General features: G+C 39.7%; 1 protein-coding gene across 1 annotated transcript; it reads left to right on the top strand.

Moving 5' to 3' along the window:
- The first annotated feature begins 5,767 nt into the window (after window positions 1-5,767).
- CCDC14 (coiled-coil domain containing 14) lies at window positions 5,768-19,321 on the top strand. Its single transcript, XM_034786152.1, has 13 exons — window positions 5,768-5,893; window positions 8,370-8,425; window positions 8,946-9,021; window positions 9,345-9,417; window positions 9,509-9,649; window positions 9,974-10,219; window positions 10,335-10,429; window positions 11,925-12,507; window positions 13,465-13,606; window positions 14,740-14,819; window positions 16,026-16,244; window positions 16,331-16,463; window positions 18,200-19,321. Exons 1-13 carry the CDS (start codon window positions 5,819-5,821, stop codon window positions 19,182-19,184), a joined length of 2,904 nt encoding a protein of 967 aa, XP_034642043.1. The 5' UTR covers window positions 5,768-5,818; the 3' UTR covers window positions 19,185-19,321.
- Window positions 19,322-23,202: the final 3,881 nt, after the last annotated feature.

Here is a 23,202-nt window from a genome sequence, read left to right as displayed (position 1 = left end):
TTTGAGTAAGATCTTTCAGTCAATTGTGCACCCAACTTACAGTAATTTCATATAGACCACATTTCCCCAGTTTGCCTATGAGACTGTTGCATGGGACTGTGTCAAAAGCTTTACTAAAATCAAGGCATATCACATCTCCTGCATCCCCCACATCCACTAGGCCAGTAACTCTGTCCAGGAAGGAAATTTGGTTGGTTTGGCATGATTTGTTCTTGACAAATCCATGCTGACTATTCCTTAGAACTCCATTATCCTCTCTGTGCTTACAAATTGATTGTTTAATAACTTGTTCTAGTGTCTTTTCAGATATTGAAGTTAGACTGACTGGTCTATAATTTCCCAGATCCCCTTTGTTCCCCCTTTTTAAGAGAGGTATTATGTTTCTCCTTCTCCACTCCTCTGAGAACCTCACCCATCCTCCATGAGTTCTCAAAGATAATTGCTAATGGTTCTGAGATTGCTTCAGCTGGTTCCTTAAGTACCCTGAAGTCCTGATGCTACTGTGAAGCTCACTTTCTATTTTTTTCTATATACCACGTTTATCACCATAGTAGCCAAGTGCCTTCCAGTAGTGAATTAAGCAATGTGACTGCACATCTTTCACGTGTTGTTTGTTCTCTCATCTTCTCCCCGTGGTAAGAAACATATGCAGTGAAGTGTTTTGTTTTGATAGAGTTTTAGAGTATTTTTTAAAATATACATGTTTCTATGCATTTATATTAGAAAAGTCAAGGTCAAATAAATGCATCTTTCACTTGGAGAAGAAGGTGGTGAGGTTTGTGACGGTCCTTAGTTCCTGAGAGAATTTGTTTCACAGTCCCAGACCTGGACAGCTGTTTTGTCTGGTAGAAGCAACTGTTACACTGTCCCATTAACAGCTTTGAATGGACCACAGAAATGGCACGAATATGTATTTGTCTTGCTATAATTTCATTTTCCTGAGCAGGGCAGCATATCAATTGTAAAACCATCAGTGCCAGGCCTACCTTACAAGGCCATCAATGCCATTCCCTAAAAGGATCCTCCCTTACCTGCATCTAGAATCTCCTACTAGGGCAATGCCGCTCTCTTCCCTTTTCCATTCCACACTACTGTTTTAAATGTATCTACTGATCTTTCAATTTTGGTAAAAATATTTGGTTGCAATTTCACTGTAACCTCTATTCCACTAGGTGGCACTTGTTGTCTACATAAGGAGCCTGTGTCTTTCAGTTTATGGTATTGCCCAAGTAAATTATCTATTCAGTGGCAATAAAATCTGATGTCATCAGTTATTGATATTTATTGCACAGTCCTTCCATCTCTCATGAAAATGCATACATATTGGGTAACATCCTGACTAACCTAATAGTCATGCCTGACTAACCTAATTGCCTTCTATGAGGAGATAACTGGGTCTGTGGATGAGGGGAAAGCAGTGGATGTATTATTCCTTGACTTTAGCAAACCTTTTGATACGGTCTCCCACAGTATTCTTGCCGCCAAGTTAAAGAAGTATGGGCTGGATGAATGGACTATAAGATGGATAGAAAGCTGGCTAGATTGTCGGGCTCAATGGGTAGTGATCAACGGCTCCATGTCTAGTTGGCAGCCAGTTTCAAGTGGAGTACCCCAAGGGTTGGTCCTGGGGGCAGTTTTGTTCAATATCTTCATTAATGATCTGGAGGATGGCGTGGACTGCACTCTCAGCAAGTTTGCAGATGACACTATACTGGGAGGAGTGGTAGATACGCTGGAGGGTAGGGATAGGATACAGAGGGATCTAGACAAATTAGAGGATTGGTCCAAAAGAAACCAGATGAGGTTCAACAAGGACAAGTGCAGATTTCTGCACTTAGGACAGAAGAATCCCATTCACTGTTACAGACTAGGGACCGAGTGGCTAGGCACCAGTTCTGCAGAAAAGGACCTAGAGGTTACAGTGGACGAGAAGCTGGATATGAATCAACAGTGTGCCCTTGTTGCCAAGAAGGCTAACGGCATTTTGGGCTGTATAAGTAGGAGCATTGCCAGCAGATCGAGGGACGTGATCATTCCCCTCTATTCGACATTGGTGAGGCCTCACCTGGAGTACTGTGTTCAGTTTTGGGCCCCACACAACAAGAAGGATGTGGAAAAATTGGAAAGAGTCCAGTAGAGGGCAACAAAAATGATTAGGGGGCTGGAGCACATGAGTTATGAGGAGAGGCTGAGGGAACTGGGATTGTTTAGTCTGCAGAAGAGAAGAATGAGGGGGGATTTGATAGCTGCTTTCAACTACCTGAAAGGGGGTTCCAAAGAGGATGGATCTAGACTGTTCTCAGTGGTACCTGATGACAGAACAAGGAGTAAAGGTCTCACGTTGCAGAGGGGGAGGTTTAGGTTGGATATTAGGAAAAACTTTTTCACTAGGAGGGTGGTCAAGCACTGGAATGTGTGGAATCTCCTTCCTTAGAGGTTTTTAAGGTCAGACTTGACAAAGCCCTGGCTGGGATGATTTAGTTGGGATTAGGTCCTGCTTTGAGCAGGGGGTTGGACTAGATGACCTCCTGAGGTCCCTTCCAACCCTGATATTCTATGATTCTATGAATAGATATTAATTATATAGTTCTGTGTTTCTCAGCCTTTTCAGATTGGCAACCCTTTATTCAAAGTAAATAAAATTTCACAACTCTCTACCTTACATTTACTATAAAAGTAGAATAAAAAAAGTATCAAGGATAACAATGGTAATCCTATATAATTTATTTGTTTGTGTGTGTAGGTTGACAGAGCACACTTGACTTTGAAGTGTAAGGTGTGTGACCAATGGGGAAGTGAGATTTTTCTTTGCTTTAGATTGTAATAAAATTTGTAAGGCTGTCAATTAACTGCAGTTAACTCAAGCGATTAACTCAAAACAAATTAACTCAATTAAAGAAATTAAGTGTGATTAATCACAGTTTTAATTGCACTGTTAAACAATACTAGAATACCCATTTAAATGTATTATAAATATTTTGGATGTTTTTCTACATTTTCAAATATATTGATTTCAATTACAATGCAGAATGCAAAGTGCACAGTGGTCACCTTTTATTATTATTGTATTACAAATATTTGTACTGTAAAGAAGATAAACAAAAGAAATAGTATTTTTCAATTCACCGCATACAAGTACTGCAGTGCAATCTCTATCGTGAAAGTGCAAGTTACAAATGTAGAATTATATTTTTACATATCTGCACTCAAAACCAAAACATTGTAAAACTTTTGAGCCTACAAGTCCACTCAAGCTTACTTCTTGTTCAGCCAATCGCTAAGACAAACAAGTTTGTTTACATTTGCAGGAGACAATGCTGCCTGCTTCTTATTTACATCACCTGAAAATGAGAAAAGGTGTGTGCATGGCATTGTTATAGCCAGCGTTGCAAGGTATTTATGTGCCAGATATGCTAAATATTCGTAGGCCCCTTCATACTTTGAATAGTAGATTGCACTTTTTTACAGTGCAAATATTTGTAATGAAAAATAATAATCTAAAGTGAGCACTCTACACTTTGTATTCTGTGTTGTAATTGAAATCAATATATTTGAAAATGTAGAAAAACATCCAAAATATTTATAATAAATTTAAAATATTTTATTAACAGTGCGATTAAAACTGTGATTAATTTTTTAATCTCATGATTTATTTTTTAATCGTTTGATAGCCCTAAAAATTTGCACTAGCTCACATCTGTTTGATTGTCTTTTGTGACACCCCCCAATAGGTTGCAGTTAGGGTGACCAGACAGCAAATGTGAAAAATCAGGACGGGAGTGGGGTTAATAGGAGCCTATATAAGAAAAAGACCCAAAAATCGGGACTGTCCCTATAAAATTGGGACATCTGGTCACCCTAGTTGCAATCCACCAGTTGAGAAACACTGTTAGGGCATCATGCTCTGATGTGTGCCCCTGCACCGCAAAACAAAACAACTGCTGTTTGCCAGAAGCTGGGAATGCATGACAGGGGATGGATCACTTGATTACCTATTCTGTTCATTTCCTTGGGGGCACTTGACATTGGCCACTGTCGGAACACAGGATGCAGGGCTAGATGGACGCATTATGGCCGTCCTTATGTTCTAACAGTTGGACACAAATCTTGAATGACCTTCCCCCCCCACCCCAACATTGGTTGCACTTTGTTATGAATGCAAAAAAATATCTGTTCAGCAGTGGAGCCTGTTCAAGAGAAAGTAACAACAAAAGCTTATGCCCAAATAAATTTGTTAGTCTCTAAGGTGCCACAAGTACTCCCTCCCAGAGGTGAAAGTAAGACTGGACCGGCCTCTCTGGCGGTGATTTAAAGGGCCCAGGCAGCTGGGCTCGGGTGTGGATTTAAAGGTCCTGGAGCGCCGGCCCCTGCGGGGAGCTCCGGCGGCGCTTTAAAGGCCCCGCAGCAGCTGGAGCCTCTGGCCCTTTAAATTGCTGCCGGAGCCCTGCTGCCTGTACCCCAGCCACAGCCGGAGCCCCAGGGCCTTTAAATCTTGAAAGGCCCCGTGTCTTCCCGTTGAGGCCATGCCTCTTCCGGTTGAGGCCACGCCCACTCAGGACTCCGGCGTACGGGTAAGTCCTTAAAGTTACTTTCATACCTGAGTACTCCTTGTTCTTTTTGCTAATACGGACTAACACGGCTACCACTCTGAAACCTGTCACCATGCAAGGCACTGAATTTAGCCGTATGAAGTGGAAATCCATCAACTTCATGAAAAAACTCGTACAGATACAGACAGACATCATCTTCTTTTCCAAATGCAAATGGATAGACATCACACCAAAAGGACTGAAGGTAAAAAAATCCATTACAATCTACATACCACACAGACTTTGCTGAGAGATTGTGCCACAAAACTCTCAAAGAAACTGCAGAATCACCTGATCAACATCCTATATCGCAAACAGGGAAAGATTAAGAATCTGCTCATTACACAAAGTAAAAACTATTTCCCCAGGCTAATTTTTCCCGTACTGTTACTCACACCTTCTTGTCAATTGTTTGAAATAAGCCAGCCTGATTATCACTACAAAAGTTTTTTTTTCTTCTGCTGATAATAGCCCACCTTAATTGATTAGTCTCGTTAGAGTTGGTATGGCAACACCCATTTTTACATGTTCGTTGTGTATATATATCTTCCCACTGTATTTTCCACTGCATGCATCTGATGAAGTGGGTTTTAGCCCACGAAAGCTTATGCACAAATAAATTTGTTAGTCTCCGAGGTGCCACAAGTACTGCTGGTTCTTTTTGCTAATACAGACTAACCCAGCTACCACTCTGAAACGTCCTTGTTGTTACTTGAAAGGAACAACCTGTCGCTTGTCCTGCAGTTTACTCGGTGTGAGAGCTGCACGGGGCGGGAGATTCCCCGAGGGCAAGTGGCGTGTTATGGGGTAAGCGCTGAACGGGGAGCCAGGCGATGGGGGGCTGAGGGGACCCGGAGCGCTTTAGCATTAGGTGCTGAGACAGCTCTGTCTCAGGAGCCGTGTAGACCGGGCCGAGTCCCTGCCCTGCACAACAGGCTCTGAGAGACCGGGAGACGGTCCCGCTGACTGAGAGAACGAGCTATTGACTGATTTGGTCCGTTAGCCCCGCTTCTCTTCTACTATTGGTTCGCTGGGCCGGGACCTCCACCAATCCCGGCCCTAATTTCCTGACTCCGCGGCCCGCTCTGGCTGCCGCCGGCGCCTTGCATGGAGGGAGGGAGCCGGAAGAGGCGGGGCTGAGAGGATGACGGCTCCTCCCCTGCCCTGGCAGCCGTTGGGCCTGTCAGCCAAGGCGGGCTCGGATTGGCCGCGCGTTTCCGCGCTGAGGGATGGCCGGGAAGCTCCTCCCCCGGCCGGGGACGGACGGAGCGATGGCGAGGCCGGGCACTCTCCGGCATCACAAGGTACCAGCCGTGGGGGCCGGGCTGGGTCTCCCCTGGAGGTGCGGGGTATTCTCGCTCTGGGGTCCCGAGGGAGGGACTGTTATGGGGAGACTGGGCGCCTTGAGTGGCGGTTTAGGGGTCTCTCTCTCTCTCTCTGCGGGTTGGGAGCACTGGGCGTCTGGGGCAGGGAGTGGAGGGCGTCTCGTTTTCGGGGCTCCTAGGGGGCTTGGAGGGGACTGGGTGGGCTCCCGGGTCAGGGGGGTGGTGACTTTCCTCTGGGGGCTACTAGGGGTGGGGGGTTGGAAGGTGACTGGGCTCCCGGGTCAGGGGGCGGGGGCTCTCCTGGGAGTCACTGGGGTGGGGGGTTGGGAGGTGAATGGGCTCACAGGTTGGGGGACTCTCCTCTGGGGGGTCAGTACGGCTGTGGGGGGTTTGGGAAGTGACTAGGCTCGTGGGTTGAGGGGGCTCTCTGGGGGACAGTCACGGAGGTGACTGAGCTCGTGGGGGCTCTTCGCTGGGGTCACTGTGGGGGTTAGGAGGTAACTGGCCTCACAGGTCAGAGGGGGACTCTCCTTTGGAGGTCACTAGAGATGTGGGGGAGGGGTTGAGAGGTGACTGGGTTCACCAGTCGAGGGCTGTCCTCTGGGGGACACTAGGGATGTGTGGGGAGGGTTGGCAGGTGCCTGGCCCCACAGATCACGGCAGGCACTCTGGGGGACACTAGGGATGTGGCAGGGCATGAGTTGGGAGGTGACTGGGCTAACAGGTCAGGAAGGCTCTCCTCTGGGGGACACTCAGGGTGGCAGGGTTTGGGAGGAGACTGGGATCATAGGTTGGGGGAGCTCTCCTCTGGGGGACACTGGGGGAGTTGTCAGGTGACTGGGGACAGGGTTAGGGGGATTGGGAGGTGATGTTTCAGAGTTCAGGAGCTCTCTTCTGGAGGGGTTGCAGGTGACTGGATTCATAAGTCAGGGGAACTCTTCTCTAGGGTCTACTAAAGGGGGGGTATTACTGAGACCCTAGATGAGGGATGCAGGACTCCCCCCTCTGGAGTGCATGGGTAACTGAGCCTCTCCAGGAATAGGGTTTAGGTGATTCTTTGAGGCTCCCCTGATTGGTGGGGCTGGTGTCACTTCCCCCTCCCCCTACCCTGTTACCTGTTGGATTCAGTTCTTGCACAGGCGACTGCCAACAGCTGCTTAGCTTCACCTCTTGTTAGGGGTTGATTCCCAAAGTACATTTCCCTGCCTTGTGATGTGGTGATTTGCAAAGTGTTACAACAGGATACCTGAAGTCTCCTTCCAACTTACTTGAGCTCTCAATCATTTAGATTCTACCAAGTTTGAGAGCCCAGGGTTGCTGTCTGCCTATTTGTGTCAGTCTTAAGGGGGCAAAATTGTGTGAACAACATTCCCACGTTCACATCACTAATTTGCCCAGTGATGTTGGATTTTTGTATCCTGACATGAAGACATGTTGTCATGACGTCATATTGCTATATGAAACTTGAGATATATTTGGGAGGTAAGGCAGATCTATGATGATCAAGGGTAGTGTTGTGAATTTTGGGATGGGTTTCAGCCCTTGTGTGCATAATCCATATTTGTTGTGGGCCTGATCCTGCAATCTTTATGCGAGTACTCTCACTGAGGTCAGTGAGATTATTTATATGAGTAACACACACACCATTAGGCCCTGTGCTTGAAGTATTCTTCTACAAGTAAATATTTCAGCTGCAAATATTTGAGCTATGGCAGCAGCTTATTAGTAAAAACTAGTGCTGTGCATTCAGTGGAAAGCAGGGAATATTTATCCTTTGCAATATATTATAAAGCTCTTCACAATCATATTATATCACACCTCAAGCCTGTTACCGGTCTGGATCTGAACTCTTATGAAAAGTGTATGGGATATTTAATAAATACAAGTAGTCAGGCCCTCAATTTTACAATATCCACTAGCACCAATCCAAGGTATTGGTTCAGTACTGACTTGCAGAGAAATTTTTTGGGAAATTACCAGCACTGCTTTCTGTACCACTCTGGGTTTTTCATTGACGTCTCCCATTAAGGAATGGACTTGGCCTGATTTAGCTAAACTTGTGAAATTTGACATGATATCAAAAGAAAATAAGTCTGTAGGCTATAGACAGTGACAGTGGTGCTAGAGGAAAGTGGAAGGGCTGTACTGAAATAACTTCTGTCCACAAAACAAAAGTTTATATGTGGGTGGACTGCTGCATCTGCACAGTGTCATGAAGTCAGCCATGTATTCAGAAGTCTACCTGTGCATTGTAAATTGCAGGATTGAGGCTCAGTGCTTCTTGCTGCGTTCCCCCTCATTCTGTTAAAAATGTAAATTAGCCTTCCTAGACTTTATTTATTGTCTCAGATTTAGCAATCCAATGGTATTTGGTATACTTCTGTTATCTTGTTAAAATAATTAATTGAAATTAAAACAATATTTATTGGTGTATATTTGTGTAATAATTGAACAGGTACTGTCTTCTGGAAGGCTAACAGGAGCAGCCAAGTTATCAAGTGGAAAAAAACAGTAAGAATTTAATCATTAATACTGTTTAGTGGTGTACCTGTAAGCAGTCAAAACAGCCATACAAATCAAAAGCCAGCAGCTTGTCAACAACTCTTTGCATTTATTAAATATTAAGTCCCAACTGAAAGATGCTGCAAGTGGCAGATCCTGCTGTCTTTGAACAGGCAAAACTTTCATTGAAGTTAGTGGGAGTTTGGCTTGTACAATGACTAGAGGGAAGATTAACCCCTTTAGCAAACAACATGCCTTAGACTTCCATTTTGAATGTATGAAATATTAATTAAATTTCCCCCCTAGATTACTGAATGAATATGGGGACTAGTGACATGTAGGCTTTCTGAGTAAGGGCCAGTCCTACCCTAACATATGCTGGTGATGTCTGCAGCAGTTACTTGCTTATCTCATTACAGCATTTGGCTCGATTGTAAAGTGCAGCACATTGTGTATGTTGTTTTTTGTTGTTTTAGATATCAAACAAGTATATTTATAAGAGGAAGTAAGCAGGGAATGTCTTTTTCAGGATTGGCTTAAGAAAAGCATGCCATTCTGATGTGGACTCTGGCTACTCTCTCTATTCCACCGACTCTGAGGATCAGGTAATTTGAGATGAATTGGCTCTCTTATACATGCAAATCAGAAATTAACTAAAATTACTGAAACATAAAATTAATTAGATAGAAACACAATACAATCTCTCAATTATAAATATAACAAATCAGTAAATGGGAAATGTGTAAAAGTTTTCATTGATGGCATGTAAATAAATATGTTACTCAAACCCAGTCCAGAAATAACTGTGACTCAAACCTGTAACAACGCTTTCTAAATAGGAACTTCTTGACTTTATTTCATTGTCCTTACTGGTTTTGTTTTACAATAAATCAATGTCTGTATTCTGACTGCAACATTCTTTCTGCAGGTTGTAACTATACATAACGGGCTTGATCGCTGTGCAGCTTTACTGCAGGATATTTTGCAAAATGAGGCCACAGGTTGTACCTTATTGAAATTTAAAATTACATTTTAGTTTCTGTAGGTCTCTTATTTGTTTTGTTGAATGGCTTTTGTTTCAAATAACATTAGGAACGGAGACAGTAAATCGAAAACCAGGAAAAGTAACTTCTGTTAAGGCTGCTACCAGGCCTATATTAAGCAAAGGAAATAGTTCAAAAAAGAAAGGACTGAAGAGAAATGTTCTTGCTGCCCATATTCATAAAGAAATTGGTAAGCACTTGTCCTTGGTTTGGCCTTTACTTATACAACGTTTTCATCCATAACTGTTTTATTTCCTCCATAAATACGTGTTCATTGTCACCTCATCTGCAGAATTAATTAATGTGGTTATAATATTGTGCAACTTATTTTGGTTTTAAACTCAGGTTTAATAAAATAAACTTACTATGGCTTGATTGTTTCTATCAATTTTAATCAAATTAATCAATCGAAATGGGTTCATAGCACTTGATTCTTGATTTCAAGAATCTTCATGTAAACATTTGTGTTTGTGTAGTGCAAAAAGAAAACTAACTTCAACTTTATTTTCCATAGTGCCTGTGTCAAATAGGAAACCAGCGTCTTGTAATACACTTGCTGTTGGCAAAGAGGGAGAACTTTCCAGCGCAGTACAAAATCAGCCGGGTCAACCAATTCATGTGCCTTTTAATCAACACTCTCCTGTGATGCATCAGAAACTGTGTGAGCATGTGCAAACCCAAATGTCTCTGATAACTGGCCAAGTTCCACCGAGCTGTAATGGAATTCCGACTGTACCTGCTTACCCTGTTTCAGATCCTGGTTAGTGTGAATGTCATTGTATAGTTAGACACTATTTTGGGGTTTGTTTTTAGTTTTTTGGCAAGAAAAAAAATCTTAAATTTAACAATGTTAGTTTTTTGTCTATTTGTTTCAGAATATCAAAATGTTACAGCATTTAATTATCGTTTACCTACCTCCACACCAACTCTGTCCCCGCAGCATTCAGCTAATCCTTTACTCATTCAGTCTGTAAGTACACTTGATTTAAACTATAAATAAACATTTAAGTTAGTGTTGTCATCCTTGTCTTATTCTGTGGCTTTCATTTCTACTGAAATCTATACACTTTCTTGGACTTAATAGGAAATTCTCCCAAAGAAAAAGAAACTCAATGCATTTTATGTCTCATAAAATCTGTGATGAAACAATAGATATGGTGGAGTTTTTTTAAAATACTATGTGATTTAAAGGCGGTTCACAAATATATTGTTAGCAAGCATTGCTACTTATATTGTGCCTACAGTAGACTCCAAAAATGAGGTAAGCGGCATGCCAATAGGGACTGGTCACTTCTGTTTGTTATGCTCATTGTTTTTCTATGTCGAATTCTGTGAAGTATCCATTTCCCACCCCTTTCTGAGGAGGATTGATAGTTACTGATCAGTGTAACATCCCAATCTCACTGTGCTGATGATTGTGTCATTAACCTAACTTTGAATATTTTAACGTATTAAAAACCTCAATGACTAGAAGTGCTAACTTGATCAGTGGAAAGTAGTGTAAAAACCCATTGTTCTCAAATATGGCTTTTGTGTTAAAGCTTTGCATTTTAATATCCTTATCTATTTCAGGGTACAACATTAAAAAACAACAACAAAGCAAACCCCCTTCTGCAGTTTTGAGAAGTGTGGGAGGAGGGTTTACATTGACCCTGTAGTCAGATTGCAGGTGCCACCTCTGTTCCATAGCTAGCATGATCTTCAATCAGCATTCTATGGGATATCATCTCATTTGCTAGAAGTTTTGGACTGGAGGAAGTCTGTGCTTCACAGATCTAAAAAAACATTACGTAAAATTAAGTATTTGTTAGAAATGTGCTGACTGCCTTTTTATGTTGTTTGTAGCATTCAGCACATACATTTATAGTGTGTGTGTGTGTATAATATATATATATATATATTATACACACACACACACACACACACATTATATATATATATTTACACACATTGCTGAGATTAGTCAAAATGCCAAAATACAGAAAAATATTAACTTGTACACAGTGTGTTTATTTTCCTGTGTCTGTGGGTACCAGCAATGAATTCTAGTTCTAAAGATAGGGAAAATAAGGAAATATATCAGGAAGATTCTTACAAGCACACTGAAAATGAATTCCCACCCCAAGAAAACAGAATCCTTTTGTCCCTCCCCAATATAAAAAGATGAAAATATCAATTTCGCTCTATTGCTGAATTACAGATAACATTTAAGATAAGACCAACTAGTCTTATTGGTAATCCTAACTATATTTGCCTTTTAACTACTCCTGAACACAGTGAAAGGTCATACACTGCAGCCTGAATGAATTTGAGTACTCTTTTAACTGGTTTTTAAATGACAAACAGTGAGCAATACCACATTAAATAAGATTGGCTTCTAAATGTTGAAAGAAACCTCACTGCTACATTTAGGTGCTATGAAAATACAAATAATAATTTGTTTAATATGTATATTCTCTGTTTAGGGTGTTCCTGCTGACAGTTACAACCAGTGTGCACCACAAGCAGGAGGAGCTGTGTTTTTCCCAGGAGTTTCTGTTGCTGCTTGTATTTCTTCACAAGCAAAGTCTGCCACCACTGATCCTCCAATGACACCCTTTGTACCACTAGCTGTGCCAAATAATTCCACAGTATCTACATTTCTTCCAGCATCTTATGGCAGAGAGATGATTTCAAACCAAGGAAATCATGAGCAACGGGTAAAGGAGGCAGACTTGATAAGATGTATACAAGCTCATCTGGCTCTCTTAGAACCACATGAAGCAGAGAGTGACAGGGCTGGGCAGAAGTACCAGAAATTTGATCCAGCACAGTCCAAGGTCTCTGATACCAAAGAAGAGGAAACCGCTGAGGAACATAGTGAGGGTACTACCAGTGAAGAAGAGGACTTGAATGCAGTTGACATAGCACCAATGAGGGAGACAAGCTGTCAGACAAGTTTTGACAAAAAAGTTTTAAAGCCTAAAAAAGCAAACCCAGAAAAAACAGCCCAAAAAGTTAAAACAGTAAAATATCTTTTGGGAGAGCTCAAGGCACTGGCAGACCAAGGTACAAATGTTTTATCATCTCAGTAGAATATATATCACACAGATGCTATGTTATGCTACATGGATGGACATTCTTAGAAATTCATAATATACCATTGTATGATGAATTATTGTAATTCAGATGTTACAAAATTACAGTTTGGAATAGTTTTTCTTTTTAATAGAGCTGTATGTTTTGATCTGAAGGAAGATAAAGTGAGTGTTTCAATGTGCGTCTGAGATCTTAAAATTGTTATAGCAATTAGTAAAAGTAGTGTTTTCATTCTGCGTAGTGTCTGTGGAAAAGCTCTGCTCTTACACTTCCCATAAGAGGTAATCAGGGAGTGGTGTGGAAAGGTTCTAAAAGATTTCCCTTCAGAGATCAGTTGGAAGGATGGTGGCTGTGATTTGATGGGGATCTAACCAATGGCTCTCAATCTTTCCATCTTACTATACCCCTTCCACGAGTCTGATTTGTCTTGCATATCCCCAATTTACACCTCACTTAAAAACTACTTGCTTACAAAATCGGACCTAAAAATACAAAAAAGTGTCACTGCACAATTATGGAAAAATTGCTTACTTTCTCATTTTTACCATATAATTATAAAATAAATCAATTGGGATATAAATATTGTACTTACATTTCAGCGTGTAGTATAAAGAGCAATATAAACAAATAATTGTCTATAGGAAATTTTAGTTTGTACTGACTTCACTAGTGCTTTTTATGTAGCCTGTTGTAAAACTAGGCAAATATATAGATGAGTTGATGTACGCCCTGAAAGATCTCTGTGTACCACCAAGGGTACATGTACACCTGGCTGACCATACTTCACAGTCAAACAGTTATTTAAGAAGTGCAGATAAAGAGGGGTAATTTAAACATTAAAAGCTTCACACATATCTTAAGAGGTAATAGAATTTATGTTCAGCTGTTTTATGAGGCTGTTATGTATTTAATTTTTTTTTCTTATAGATGATTCTGAAATATTGAGGATAATACATGAGGTAGAAGACTGTGTTTCATTACTGCCAGCAGTAGTTGGAAGTACTAATGTACAAGCTGAAATAGCACTTGCTATACAACCTCTCAGAAGTGAAAATGCCCAATTGCGTAGGTCAGTAAACATTCACCAAGTGAGCAACCTATTTCAAAAATATGTATCATACTAACTAACTTCATTGTTATAAATTGCATATTGTAGTATAGTTACAATGTATAATTCTTAGATCACATTCTTGTTTTCTGTTGTCTATATTGTGTTCACGTGCAGGGTTTTTTTAATACTGTGCTTTGTATACTATATTGCTTCTGAAAAAAAATCTTTAAGGCATTCATATTTAGTGCATGGATATTTGAACAAGCTTCTTGCTACTGAAGAATAGGAATGTTTTACTTCTTCCATCAGTTTTCCCAAATGAATGAATGTTGTTCCTTGACATTAGTGTATGACTTGCCTTATAAAGTAGTTTATCTTATTAACTGATCTCTAACCTTAACAGCATAACAAGGGTCTAGATAATACTTTCCCAAAGTATGCAGAAAAGCATGTTCAGAACTAGGAGGGAGTATTATTTTCTGTGTGTATTTTTCCATTTGAAACATATTGCCATCTTTTCCCAAGACTAGGCTTTTTCCTAGAAGTACCAGTGGGTACTCTAACTTTTAAACTGCAGATCCCAAGTAGTTAGCATGCATATGTCTTTAGACAGCCTGTTATCAAATACAGAAAGAGTCTCTTTTCAGGATACATGCTTAATGTAAAAGTAGACACCCCTTTCCTCTGAGCTAAAATGGAGTGAAGTTACCATGATTTTTGAAAAGAGCTCATTCAGCTAAAGAAAGTGGAAATGCAGACTTTGACAAAATAGAAAATCCAGCAATATTGCCAAATATTTCATTACTTTTTAAAAAAAACTGTGCACCCTTCATGCCATCCCTAAAAATCAAAAGATAACCACGTTGATAGCAAAATTGACTGGCAGAGCTCTGGACATATTCAATAAGATGCCTATTGATAATGCTTAGTAGTCTTGGCACATCAGGTGGAAGCTCCCAAGGGGGGTTCTGTAATCTAATCCGTCACAAGATTATTAAAACTTTTTCTAACTTCCAAAACTAAAAACATTTTTGTGGGGGTTCTATTCTAATTAAATTAGTAAACTTTCATAAACCAATTTTAATATTCAGCCTTTTAAATTTACTCTGTATTTGGACTTTCTCCATTTATGCTTTATCATTCACATTTAGGAGATTAAGAATATTGAACCAGCAACTCCGGGAGCGAGAGAGAGCTGAAAAGGAATCCAGCCTGGATTGCAACTTTGAATGCAAGTACTGGTATATTGCAAGTGATGGTGTGGGAAATGGGGATAAAGATTTTAGTTCCATTGAAGTCAGTAGAGCACCATGCAGACAGTGGGATCCTCCTGTACAGCTCCAGTGTAGGATTTGAGACTGTATCCTTCATAAAGTAAGGATGAGACACCAGACAACTGACGGGTATAAAGGAAACCTCCTTGTATCTTGGAAAGGTTCCTACTTTTATCTGCAAACAAAGGTCACATTATAACAGAGTTTTTGAACTACATAACTCCATGCATAAGGCATCTGATATTAGTCTGACCTTAAAGTAGAAAGGTAGTTTTCCTCTATCTTCCTTTCGGAGAACTGGGCAAAAAACCCACAGCACATCATTACATGACAATTACAGCTTATTTGCTGTGAATTAATGTGGCAATGGGTAACGCTACCATGATACCCATCTAAAAATATTTTACTAAGCTGGGGGGAAGAAAGGAAGGCAATACAACTTTGCAAAATTATATGTGCAAGTTCAGTACTGTACGCAAAGTACAAGTACAGAATTAAATAACTAATTTTAAATATATAAAACGGCACTCCACATTCTATCACTGTGATAATGGGGACTATTATCCCCACAGTTTTAGGCCCTAGTCTTGTAGTGAGCTGTGTGCAAATGTATTGAAGTCTCTCAGGCTCTGTATGGATGTCCTCCTGCTTATGTCACTGCAGGATCAGGGCCTTGGATATCACTGTGAGCAATACCAAGTCTTGTGGTCACTTTTTAAAGAGAAAATTAACCCTTAAATATTTTATTGTAGGTAGCTTGTCATAGGATATGAGACAACATTTTTCATTTTAATGAAAATAGGGTTGTGTTATCTTGGTGATAGGTGCAAATACATCAGTTACAATGTTCTTCATATCTTGTTATTCCAGTATAGGATAATAGGACTTAAAGATTTAGCGCTAATAGAAATCTTTCTAAATACACCCACTTAAAAACGTGTAAAATATCTACTGGTAGTGGAAGAGAATTCTTTCTCTACAGTTTTGATTTATGCTTATATTCACACAGGACTTCTGACTTCAGCTTAATAGTTATTGCAATCTGTTAGTCTTAATTTCTAAGAATTTGAATGATGATTTAGGCTTTAATAGTTGCAAATTATATTTCTTTTGGGCATAGAAATGAAACATTTAAAAAACTTGCTATGTTTCTCTTCCTATAGTAGTTTCTCTACAATCCTTGAATATGACACTCCAGAGTCAACTCAAGGAATCTTTAAAGGGCCTTGAATCACTGCACAATAAAAATGAAGAACTCCTTAAAATAATAGAAAACCAGAAAGAAGAAAATAAACAATTTGCAAAAGTTATCCAGGAGAAAGATAAAGAACTGCTTGAAAACAAACAGCAGTATGACATTGAAGCTACAAAGCTAAAAATTGGTGCGTGTTTTGAACTGACTTGATTTTTTCACTTGGTGCTTTTACATTTATAAAAAGACTAAATAAAATTGTACTTGGCATTTTAGAAGTGGATGAGGCACTGGCAAATGTGAAGAGCTTCCAGTTTAAGTTGGAAGCCTCGGAAAAAGAAAATCAGATCTTGGGCATAACATTACGTCAGCGTGATGCAGAAGTGAACAGACTGCGTGAATTGACTCGGTAATATTGGCCACAGAGTTTTTCTTCTTGACATTTCTTCCTTATTTTGAATTATTGAAACAATGTTAAAATAATACTACAACTTCTCCCTACGTTGTCTTTTGTGTTTGTTAGGGTCTAGACCTAAAGGTCTTATAACCTATCTGTGAGTCTTGCGATTTATTTATTTACTCTTTCTAGAGCCTAAAAACCCCAATCAGGGAGCAGGGCTATACTGATGTTATACAATCAGATAACAGAGACAGTCCCTCCTCCAGACAACTTACACTACAGGGGTAAGATAGTAAACAGCTAGACAAGATAAACATGTGGGATGGATTGTGTCAGGATGATGGAACAATAAACCCTAATAATTTAGCATAAAAGCAGAAGTTTTGGCTTCCACCTTTTTAACTTCTGCAATAGTTAGAAATAGAAATAATTATCATGTCAGGTAGGTCAAATGCCACATGCTGGATGCATGGCTGCTTGCTGGGAGAAGGCAATGACCTTGTTTGTGTCTCTAGCTCTGGCTACCAAGGTGATTCTTCCCTAGGACCTGCAGGGTTTGGTACCGTAACTAGTTCTGCAGCCTGTTTGAAGGGGAGGCAGTCTCCCTTTTCTTTGTAAAAAGACCAGGAATAAATCATCCTGAGAAGAACTTTGCAGAGACTCTCCCTTTTGGGCCCACAATTTTAGTGATTTTCCTGTGGGAAGAAGCGATCTCTCTATCAATTAAGGGCACACTTAAAATGAAATTTATGACTAATTTCCTTCATTTTTGAGAGTCTTAGCTCCTGAGTGAAGCTGCCTTAATTGCATATATTTGTGAACTTATTCTATGTTTTTTGTTTGTTTTTTTAATGAATTCATGATGGCAAGGTTTGGGGCTTCACAATCTTTTGTACACCTAGATGGTGTGATTCTGATAATAGATCTCTCTAGTTACATGACTTGTTTGGATTATTTATATTTTACTTATGTGCACTAGAAGTTTTACTATTCAGTTGTTATCCAAAATTCAGAATTTACCAGCCCCCATAATAGTGTACAGTATTTTCCTTACAGTGTATATACACCTTTCATATTTTCCTGTAACTATATTAACTGCTGACCACCAGATGGTGATAACCATATGTACATGTAATGAACTGAGTCTTCATTTGTCTTGGGATAGAAAGCCGAAAATGAGTAACTGTGATTGCCCTTGTCTATTTCTGTATTTAAATATTTACTTAAACATTGTTTACAATTTTTCCAAATTGCTTTCAAAAGCAGACCTCCATATCTTAAAACAAACTCTGAAAATCATAGACTCATAGGACTGGAAGGGACCTCAAGAGGTCATTTAGTCCAATCCCCTGCACTTATGGCAGGACTAAGTATTATCTAGACCAAAATCAATTATACTGTATCTTCTATTTACTTTATAAATGTTAAAGTTCTCTTGTCTTAAAGTCATTTAATCTTCTCTTCATAAGGGCACGTAGGTGAGAAAGAAACCTCACTGCTTGCTGTTCTTTTCATTATTAATTTCAAAGGCACATTTCATTGAATTGAAGAATGACACTCGATAGAGCTTGAGTAGTTTAAAATTTGTATTGATTTTTTTGTGCTGTCTTGTGGAATATGAATTAGGTTTTTAAAATGATCATTGCAATCTTAAATTGATAAGTATATCTAAATATTAAATTATAAATATGGTTTATGAAAAGTCATTATACATAATGGATGACCTAATGAATTGCTCTTAACAGAACCTTGCAGAGCAGCATGGCCAAGCTTCTCTCTGACCTCACTGTAGACCATGTTAGACACAGACCTGAAAAAGGTCTTACAAAATCTCTCCTGGAAGACTATGAGAAACAGCTGAAACCCAACCCACTCCCTGTGAGTACTTCCATAATGAGTTACCTCAAAAAATTAGAAAGTGATCAAATTTTGACAAATACAGAACTTCAGTTTTCAAATAAAACTGGAGAATTGGAAATGCCAGATCTAGCCCGTGAAAAGTTTGTTGCTGAAGGATCTCATAAAAAATGTACACTCTTAGCAGAGGAAATAACAGCTCAAAGAATTCTTCCTCCCCTGTCAAAGCAAGATACAGAAACAATTAGTGATTCTAGGACTTTAATAGAGGAAGAACACAAACTGGACGAGACCATTTATATTCCATTGTCTAGCAGCGCCTCTAAAAAACAGCCATCAATATCTGAAAGAAAAATGTGTGCACAACACCAGGTCAGTGTGGCTTCCAAGAAGTTGGACTATAACTGTGGGCTCTCTGACTCTCAGAAGCAGAATGGATTTGGGATGTTGGATGATGAAAAGATTTTTGATAAAGTCAGTGGTGGCTACGACTTGAGAAAGACAATAGAAAATACATCTGAAACCACAGGGAAGACAACTGAACTGGAAGGAGACAGGCTCCTAGTGAGGCCAAAAGAAATAATTGGAACTGCTAAAGATTTTATAGACAAATCAGATAGACCTCAGTCTGATAAATACCTTTACACTTGCATGCCACCTCAGAAAGAGAATTTTCAGAAAAAAGGCACTGAAATGTCTGACTCTAGTTTCTCTACTTTTGACTGCATGTCAGGAAAGTCTGAATGGAGCGTGTCTTCCTTCTCAACATTTACTTCACGAGATGAAGAGGACTTTAAAAATGGGCTAGCAGCCTTGGATGCCAACATAGCTAGATTACAAAGGACTTTACAGATTGGCATTATGAAACAGTGAATGAGGAAACTAAAGACTGTATTTTGTTCAGATAATTGTTAGGGTTTTTTTTAGTAATTTAATATGATGTACAGTTTTTGGAATGTCAATATTTGTATTGTGTTTTTGTATAAAATGGCTGGTTCCTAACAGTTAAATTATGACTGGAATTTATTTTCTTGGTTAATGAATTAAGGTGTTATTTCCCTTGTGAAAACTATCATAATTAGTGCAAGGAAAGAGTTTTATTTAAAATTCTTAAATGCAGAGATTAAAATTAAGTTTTATACTGTTGGCAATAAAACCTTTTTCTATTAAATGGTAGATGAAACATTTTGTTTGGTTTCAATATACTCTTCAAAGTAGTAAGTAGAAAGATTTTCTGAATATAAACTAATATCTCATCAAGTCATTAAAATGACATGAGGCAATAGATTTTTGTGGCTAAACATAGACCAAATTCTGCTCTGTTGTAGCAGCATAAGTGCTAGAGTAACTCAAAGCAAAATTTGTTCCAGAATCTTCATTAGATAACTGCAAATGTTTGCTGAATACCTACCTGTTGGTTTTGCAGAAATCATCACATCATTTTAACAGCATGACTACAATGAGCATTTTAAAAATAATCCATGTCACTTAAAACAAGTTTTTAGATTAGCAGTAAACTTTCAGCCTTCATGGTGTCTAGAACACATTGTTTCTGTACTACTTAATTTGGTTGGTCACATTTGTGGTTTACAGAAGTACAAGACATGTTTTGGGTATGTATGGAAACAAATGAGTTAATACAAGGATTTCTAAAAAAAAAACCTGTGTGTTTTATATTAGTATAAACAAAGTTATCCCTTAACTAGTGATATGATACATTGCAGCTTAATTATTGTGGCTAACAAGCATGAAGTTGCTCCTTGACTGTTGAAGATATTCTCTGATATGGAATATTGGCTGATCATTAATAGTAGGCAAAACTTACCACAGGGAAGCTGGGGTATTCTTTGATTGGATTATAGTATCAAGTTTCACCAGCAATTAACATCAACACTAACATAGCAAAGGAAAAACAATAACTTCTCAAGCTATGTGGGCAGTTCAGATAAGGGGACAATCAGCTCCTTACTTAAGATAAAGTAAGTGATCAAGCATTGAAATTAACAACCGGATGGTACTGCTTAGCTTCTCCTACAGTAGTTTGTTGCTAAAAGCAGGGACCGAGAGTTTAGAGGTAGGGTGGGAGAAAGTTGAGCTGAAAATTGATGTGCTCCTGGCATCAAATAACAATGCCTCAATCTACAGTTAGTGCAAATAGCCTACCCCAGAATTCTCTTAAAAGGAGTACTAAAACAATATCCTTGTTCAGTAGTAATAAGCTACAATGGTGCAAATACTGCTTCCCTCCTGTTCCCTACCCATTAAGAAATGGATTCATCCATATCACAACCTGCTGAAAGTTGCAAATGGTGCAACTGTATATTTTTCTGAAAGAATATTTTCCACTGGATACCAGAAACCAAATGCAGATAAGACTTGCTTAGTTCCACAAATAATTAATGCAGTGACTTAATCAGCGTGTTTATTACTGATACTATATTACTGGTTAATGTACAGTAATGGCCAGGATCACTTTCTTTTTTGAGGACTGGAGAAAACCAAATGCAATAACTATTTTCCTACTGCCTCCCTAGAGATCTGTCTTCTCAAAAATAAGTCAGTGGTGCAGTAAGTTTGTTGGCTAAAAGCCTCTTAGTAGGCTACATCAAACACCAGTGTTTGGTTGGATCAGCTTGAGTTTTCCAAGTGTCTCCTTAACTATTTCTAGTAGGACTTTCTGAAGTCATTTTAGTCATCCTTATGGAGAGGGAGATCCTGAGGTGGCATGTGAGGTATAAGCCACATCAATATTGAAGTTTAGAACAATGAATCGTGTTGACTAACAGGTTTGACAGCAGCTTCACACACTGAGTGGAAGTCAGCACTCTGCATTCACCCCTGACAACTGTCATGGTGGTTGTGTGTCCGTCCACATGGTGGGAAGATAGTGGAAAAATCAAGCTCTTTCTGTCTGAACGCTTATATTGTTCAAGTAGGTGTAAAAAACTCAATACTCAGTCACTATTTTACATACATTCTGCAAAGCATAAGTGATTGGACACAGATTCCTAGTCTCTTTACAGCAGTTTGGACAGGGGCACTGACTAAGGTGTAAAGAAGGTAGTGAAGAATCAGGCCATGTAAATTCATAGGTGGCGTAGAGCATCTTTTACATCTGAACTTAAATCTAGGACTTGTGCCTCACTCAGAGATGGGGGATGGTGTGCTCTCTGTCTACATAAAACAGAAGAATAGTTCTAACCCTCATCTTTAGATTGCACATGGTGAAAAACAGATAATTTTGATAGGATTAGGGTGAGGGCTCACTAATCTCTGACTGTCCTTTCGACATGACAATGTGAAAATTAGGGCTGTTGATTAATTGCAGTTAATTTGCAATTAACTCAAAATTAATTGTGCTTAATCAGTTTTAATCACACTGTTACTAGAATACCAATTGCAATTTATTATTTTTCTACATTTTCAAATATATTGATTTAAATGACAACACTGAATAGTGTACAGTGCTCACTTTATATAATTTTTATTACAAATATTTGCACTGGAAAAATGATAATTAATCTCATACAAGTACCATAGTACAGTTTCTTTATCATAGAAGATTAGGGTTAGAAGAGACCTCAGGAGGTCATCTAGTCCAAGCCCCTGCTCAAAGCAGGACCAACCCCAACTAAATCATCCCAGCCAGGGCTTTGTCAAGCCAGGCCTTAAAAACCTCTAAGGATAGAGATTCCACCACCTCCCTAGGTAACCCATTCCAGTGTTTCACCACCCTCCTAGTGAAATAGTTTTTTCTAGTATCAAACCTAGCCCTCCCCTACTGCTCCTTGTTCTATCATCTGCCACCACTGAGAACAGCCTAGCTCCATCCTCTTTGGAACCCCCCTTCAGGTAGTTGAATGCTGCTATCAAATCCCCCCCTCACTCTTCTGCAGACTAAACAAGCCCAGTTCTCTCAGCCTCTCCTCATAAATCATGTGTTCCAGCCCCCTAATTATTTTCGTTGCGCTCCGCTGGACTCTCTCCACTTTGTCTACATCCTTTCTGTAGGGAGGGGCTCAAAACTGGACACAATACTCCAGCTGAGGCCTCACTGGTGCCGAATTCCCTCGATCTGGCAATGCTCCTACTAATGCAGCCCAATATGCCATTAGCCTTCTTGGCAACAAGGGCACACTGTTGCCTCATATCCAGCTTCTCGTCCACTGTAATCCCCAGGTCCTTTTCTGCAGAACTGCTGCTTAGCCAGTTGATCCCCAGCTTGTAGCACTGCATGAGATTCTTCTGTCCTGAGTAACTTGTCCTTGTTGAACCTCATCAAGTTTCTTTTACCCAATCCTCCAATTTGTCTAGGTCATTCTGGACCCTATCCCTATCTACCTCACACCCAGCTTAGTGTCATCCACAAACTTGTTGAGGGTGCAGTCCATCCCATCATCCAGATCATTAATAAAGATGTTGAACAATACCAGCCCCCGGACAGACCCCTAGGGCGCACTCTGCTTGATACTGGCTACTAACTCAACATCAAGCTATTGATCACGACCTGTTCAGCCCAATGATCTAGCTAGCTTTCTATCCACCTTATAGTCCATTCATCCAATCCATACTTTTTTAACTTGCTGGCAAGAAGACGGTGGGAGACCATATCCAAAGCTTTGCTAAAGTCAAAGTATATCAGGTCCACTGCTTTCCCCATATCCATAGAGCCAGTTATCTCATCATAGAAGGCAATCAGGTTGGTCAGGCATTACTTGCTCTTGGCGAATCCATGTTGATGTTCCTGATCACCTTCCTCTCCAAGTGCTTCAAAACGGTTTCCTTGAGGATTTGCTCCATGATTTTTCCAGGGACTGAAGTGAGGCTGACTAGTTGGTAGTTCCCTGCATTCTCCTTCTTCCCTTTTTTAAAAATGGACACAATATTTGCC

This window comes from Trachemys scripta, chromosome 11 (assembly GCF_013100865.1).
Source record: "Trachemys scripta elegans isolate TJP31775 chromosome 11, CAS_Tse_1.0, whole genome shotgun sequence".
Taxonomy (NCBI): Eukaryota; Metazoa; Chordata; order Testudines; family Emydidae; genus Trachemys; species Trachemys scripta.
The sequence above is the reverse complement of the archived record's forward strand: the minus strand, read 5'-3'. Positions and strand labels throughout refer to the sequence as shown.

What these genes read in the sequence shown, in the direction of transcription:
- CCDC14 (XM_034786152.1), top strand. Translation starts at nt 5,819, where the DNA reads ATGGCCGGGAAGCTCCTCCCCCGGCCGGGGACGGACGGAGCGATGGCG. An exon ending in CAAGGCACTGGCAGACCAAG is followed by an intron (nt 12,508 to 13,464) that starts GTACAAATGTTT and finishes TTTTTCTTATAG; the next exon opens with ATGATTCTGAAATATTGAGG. An exon ending in GAAAATGCCCAATTGCGTAG is followed by an intron (nt 13,607 to 14,739) that starts GTCAGTAAACAT and finishes ATTCACATTTAG; the next exon opens with GAGATTAAGAATATTGAACC.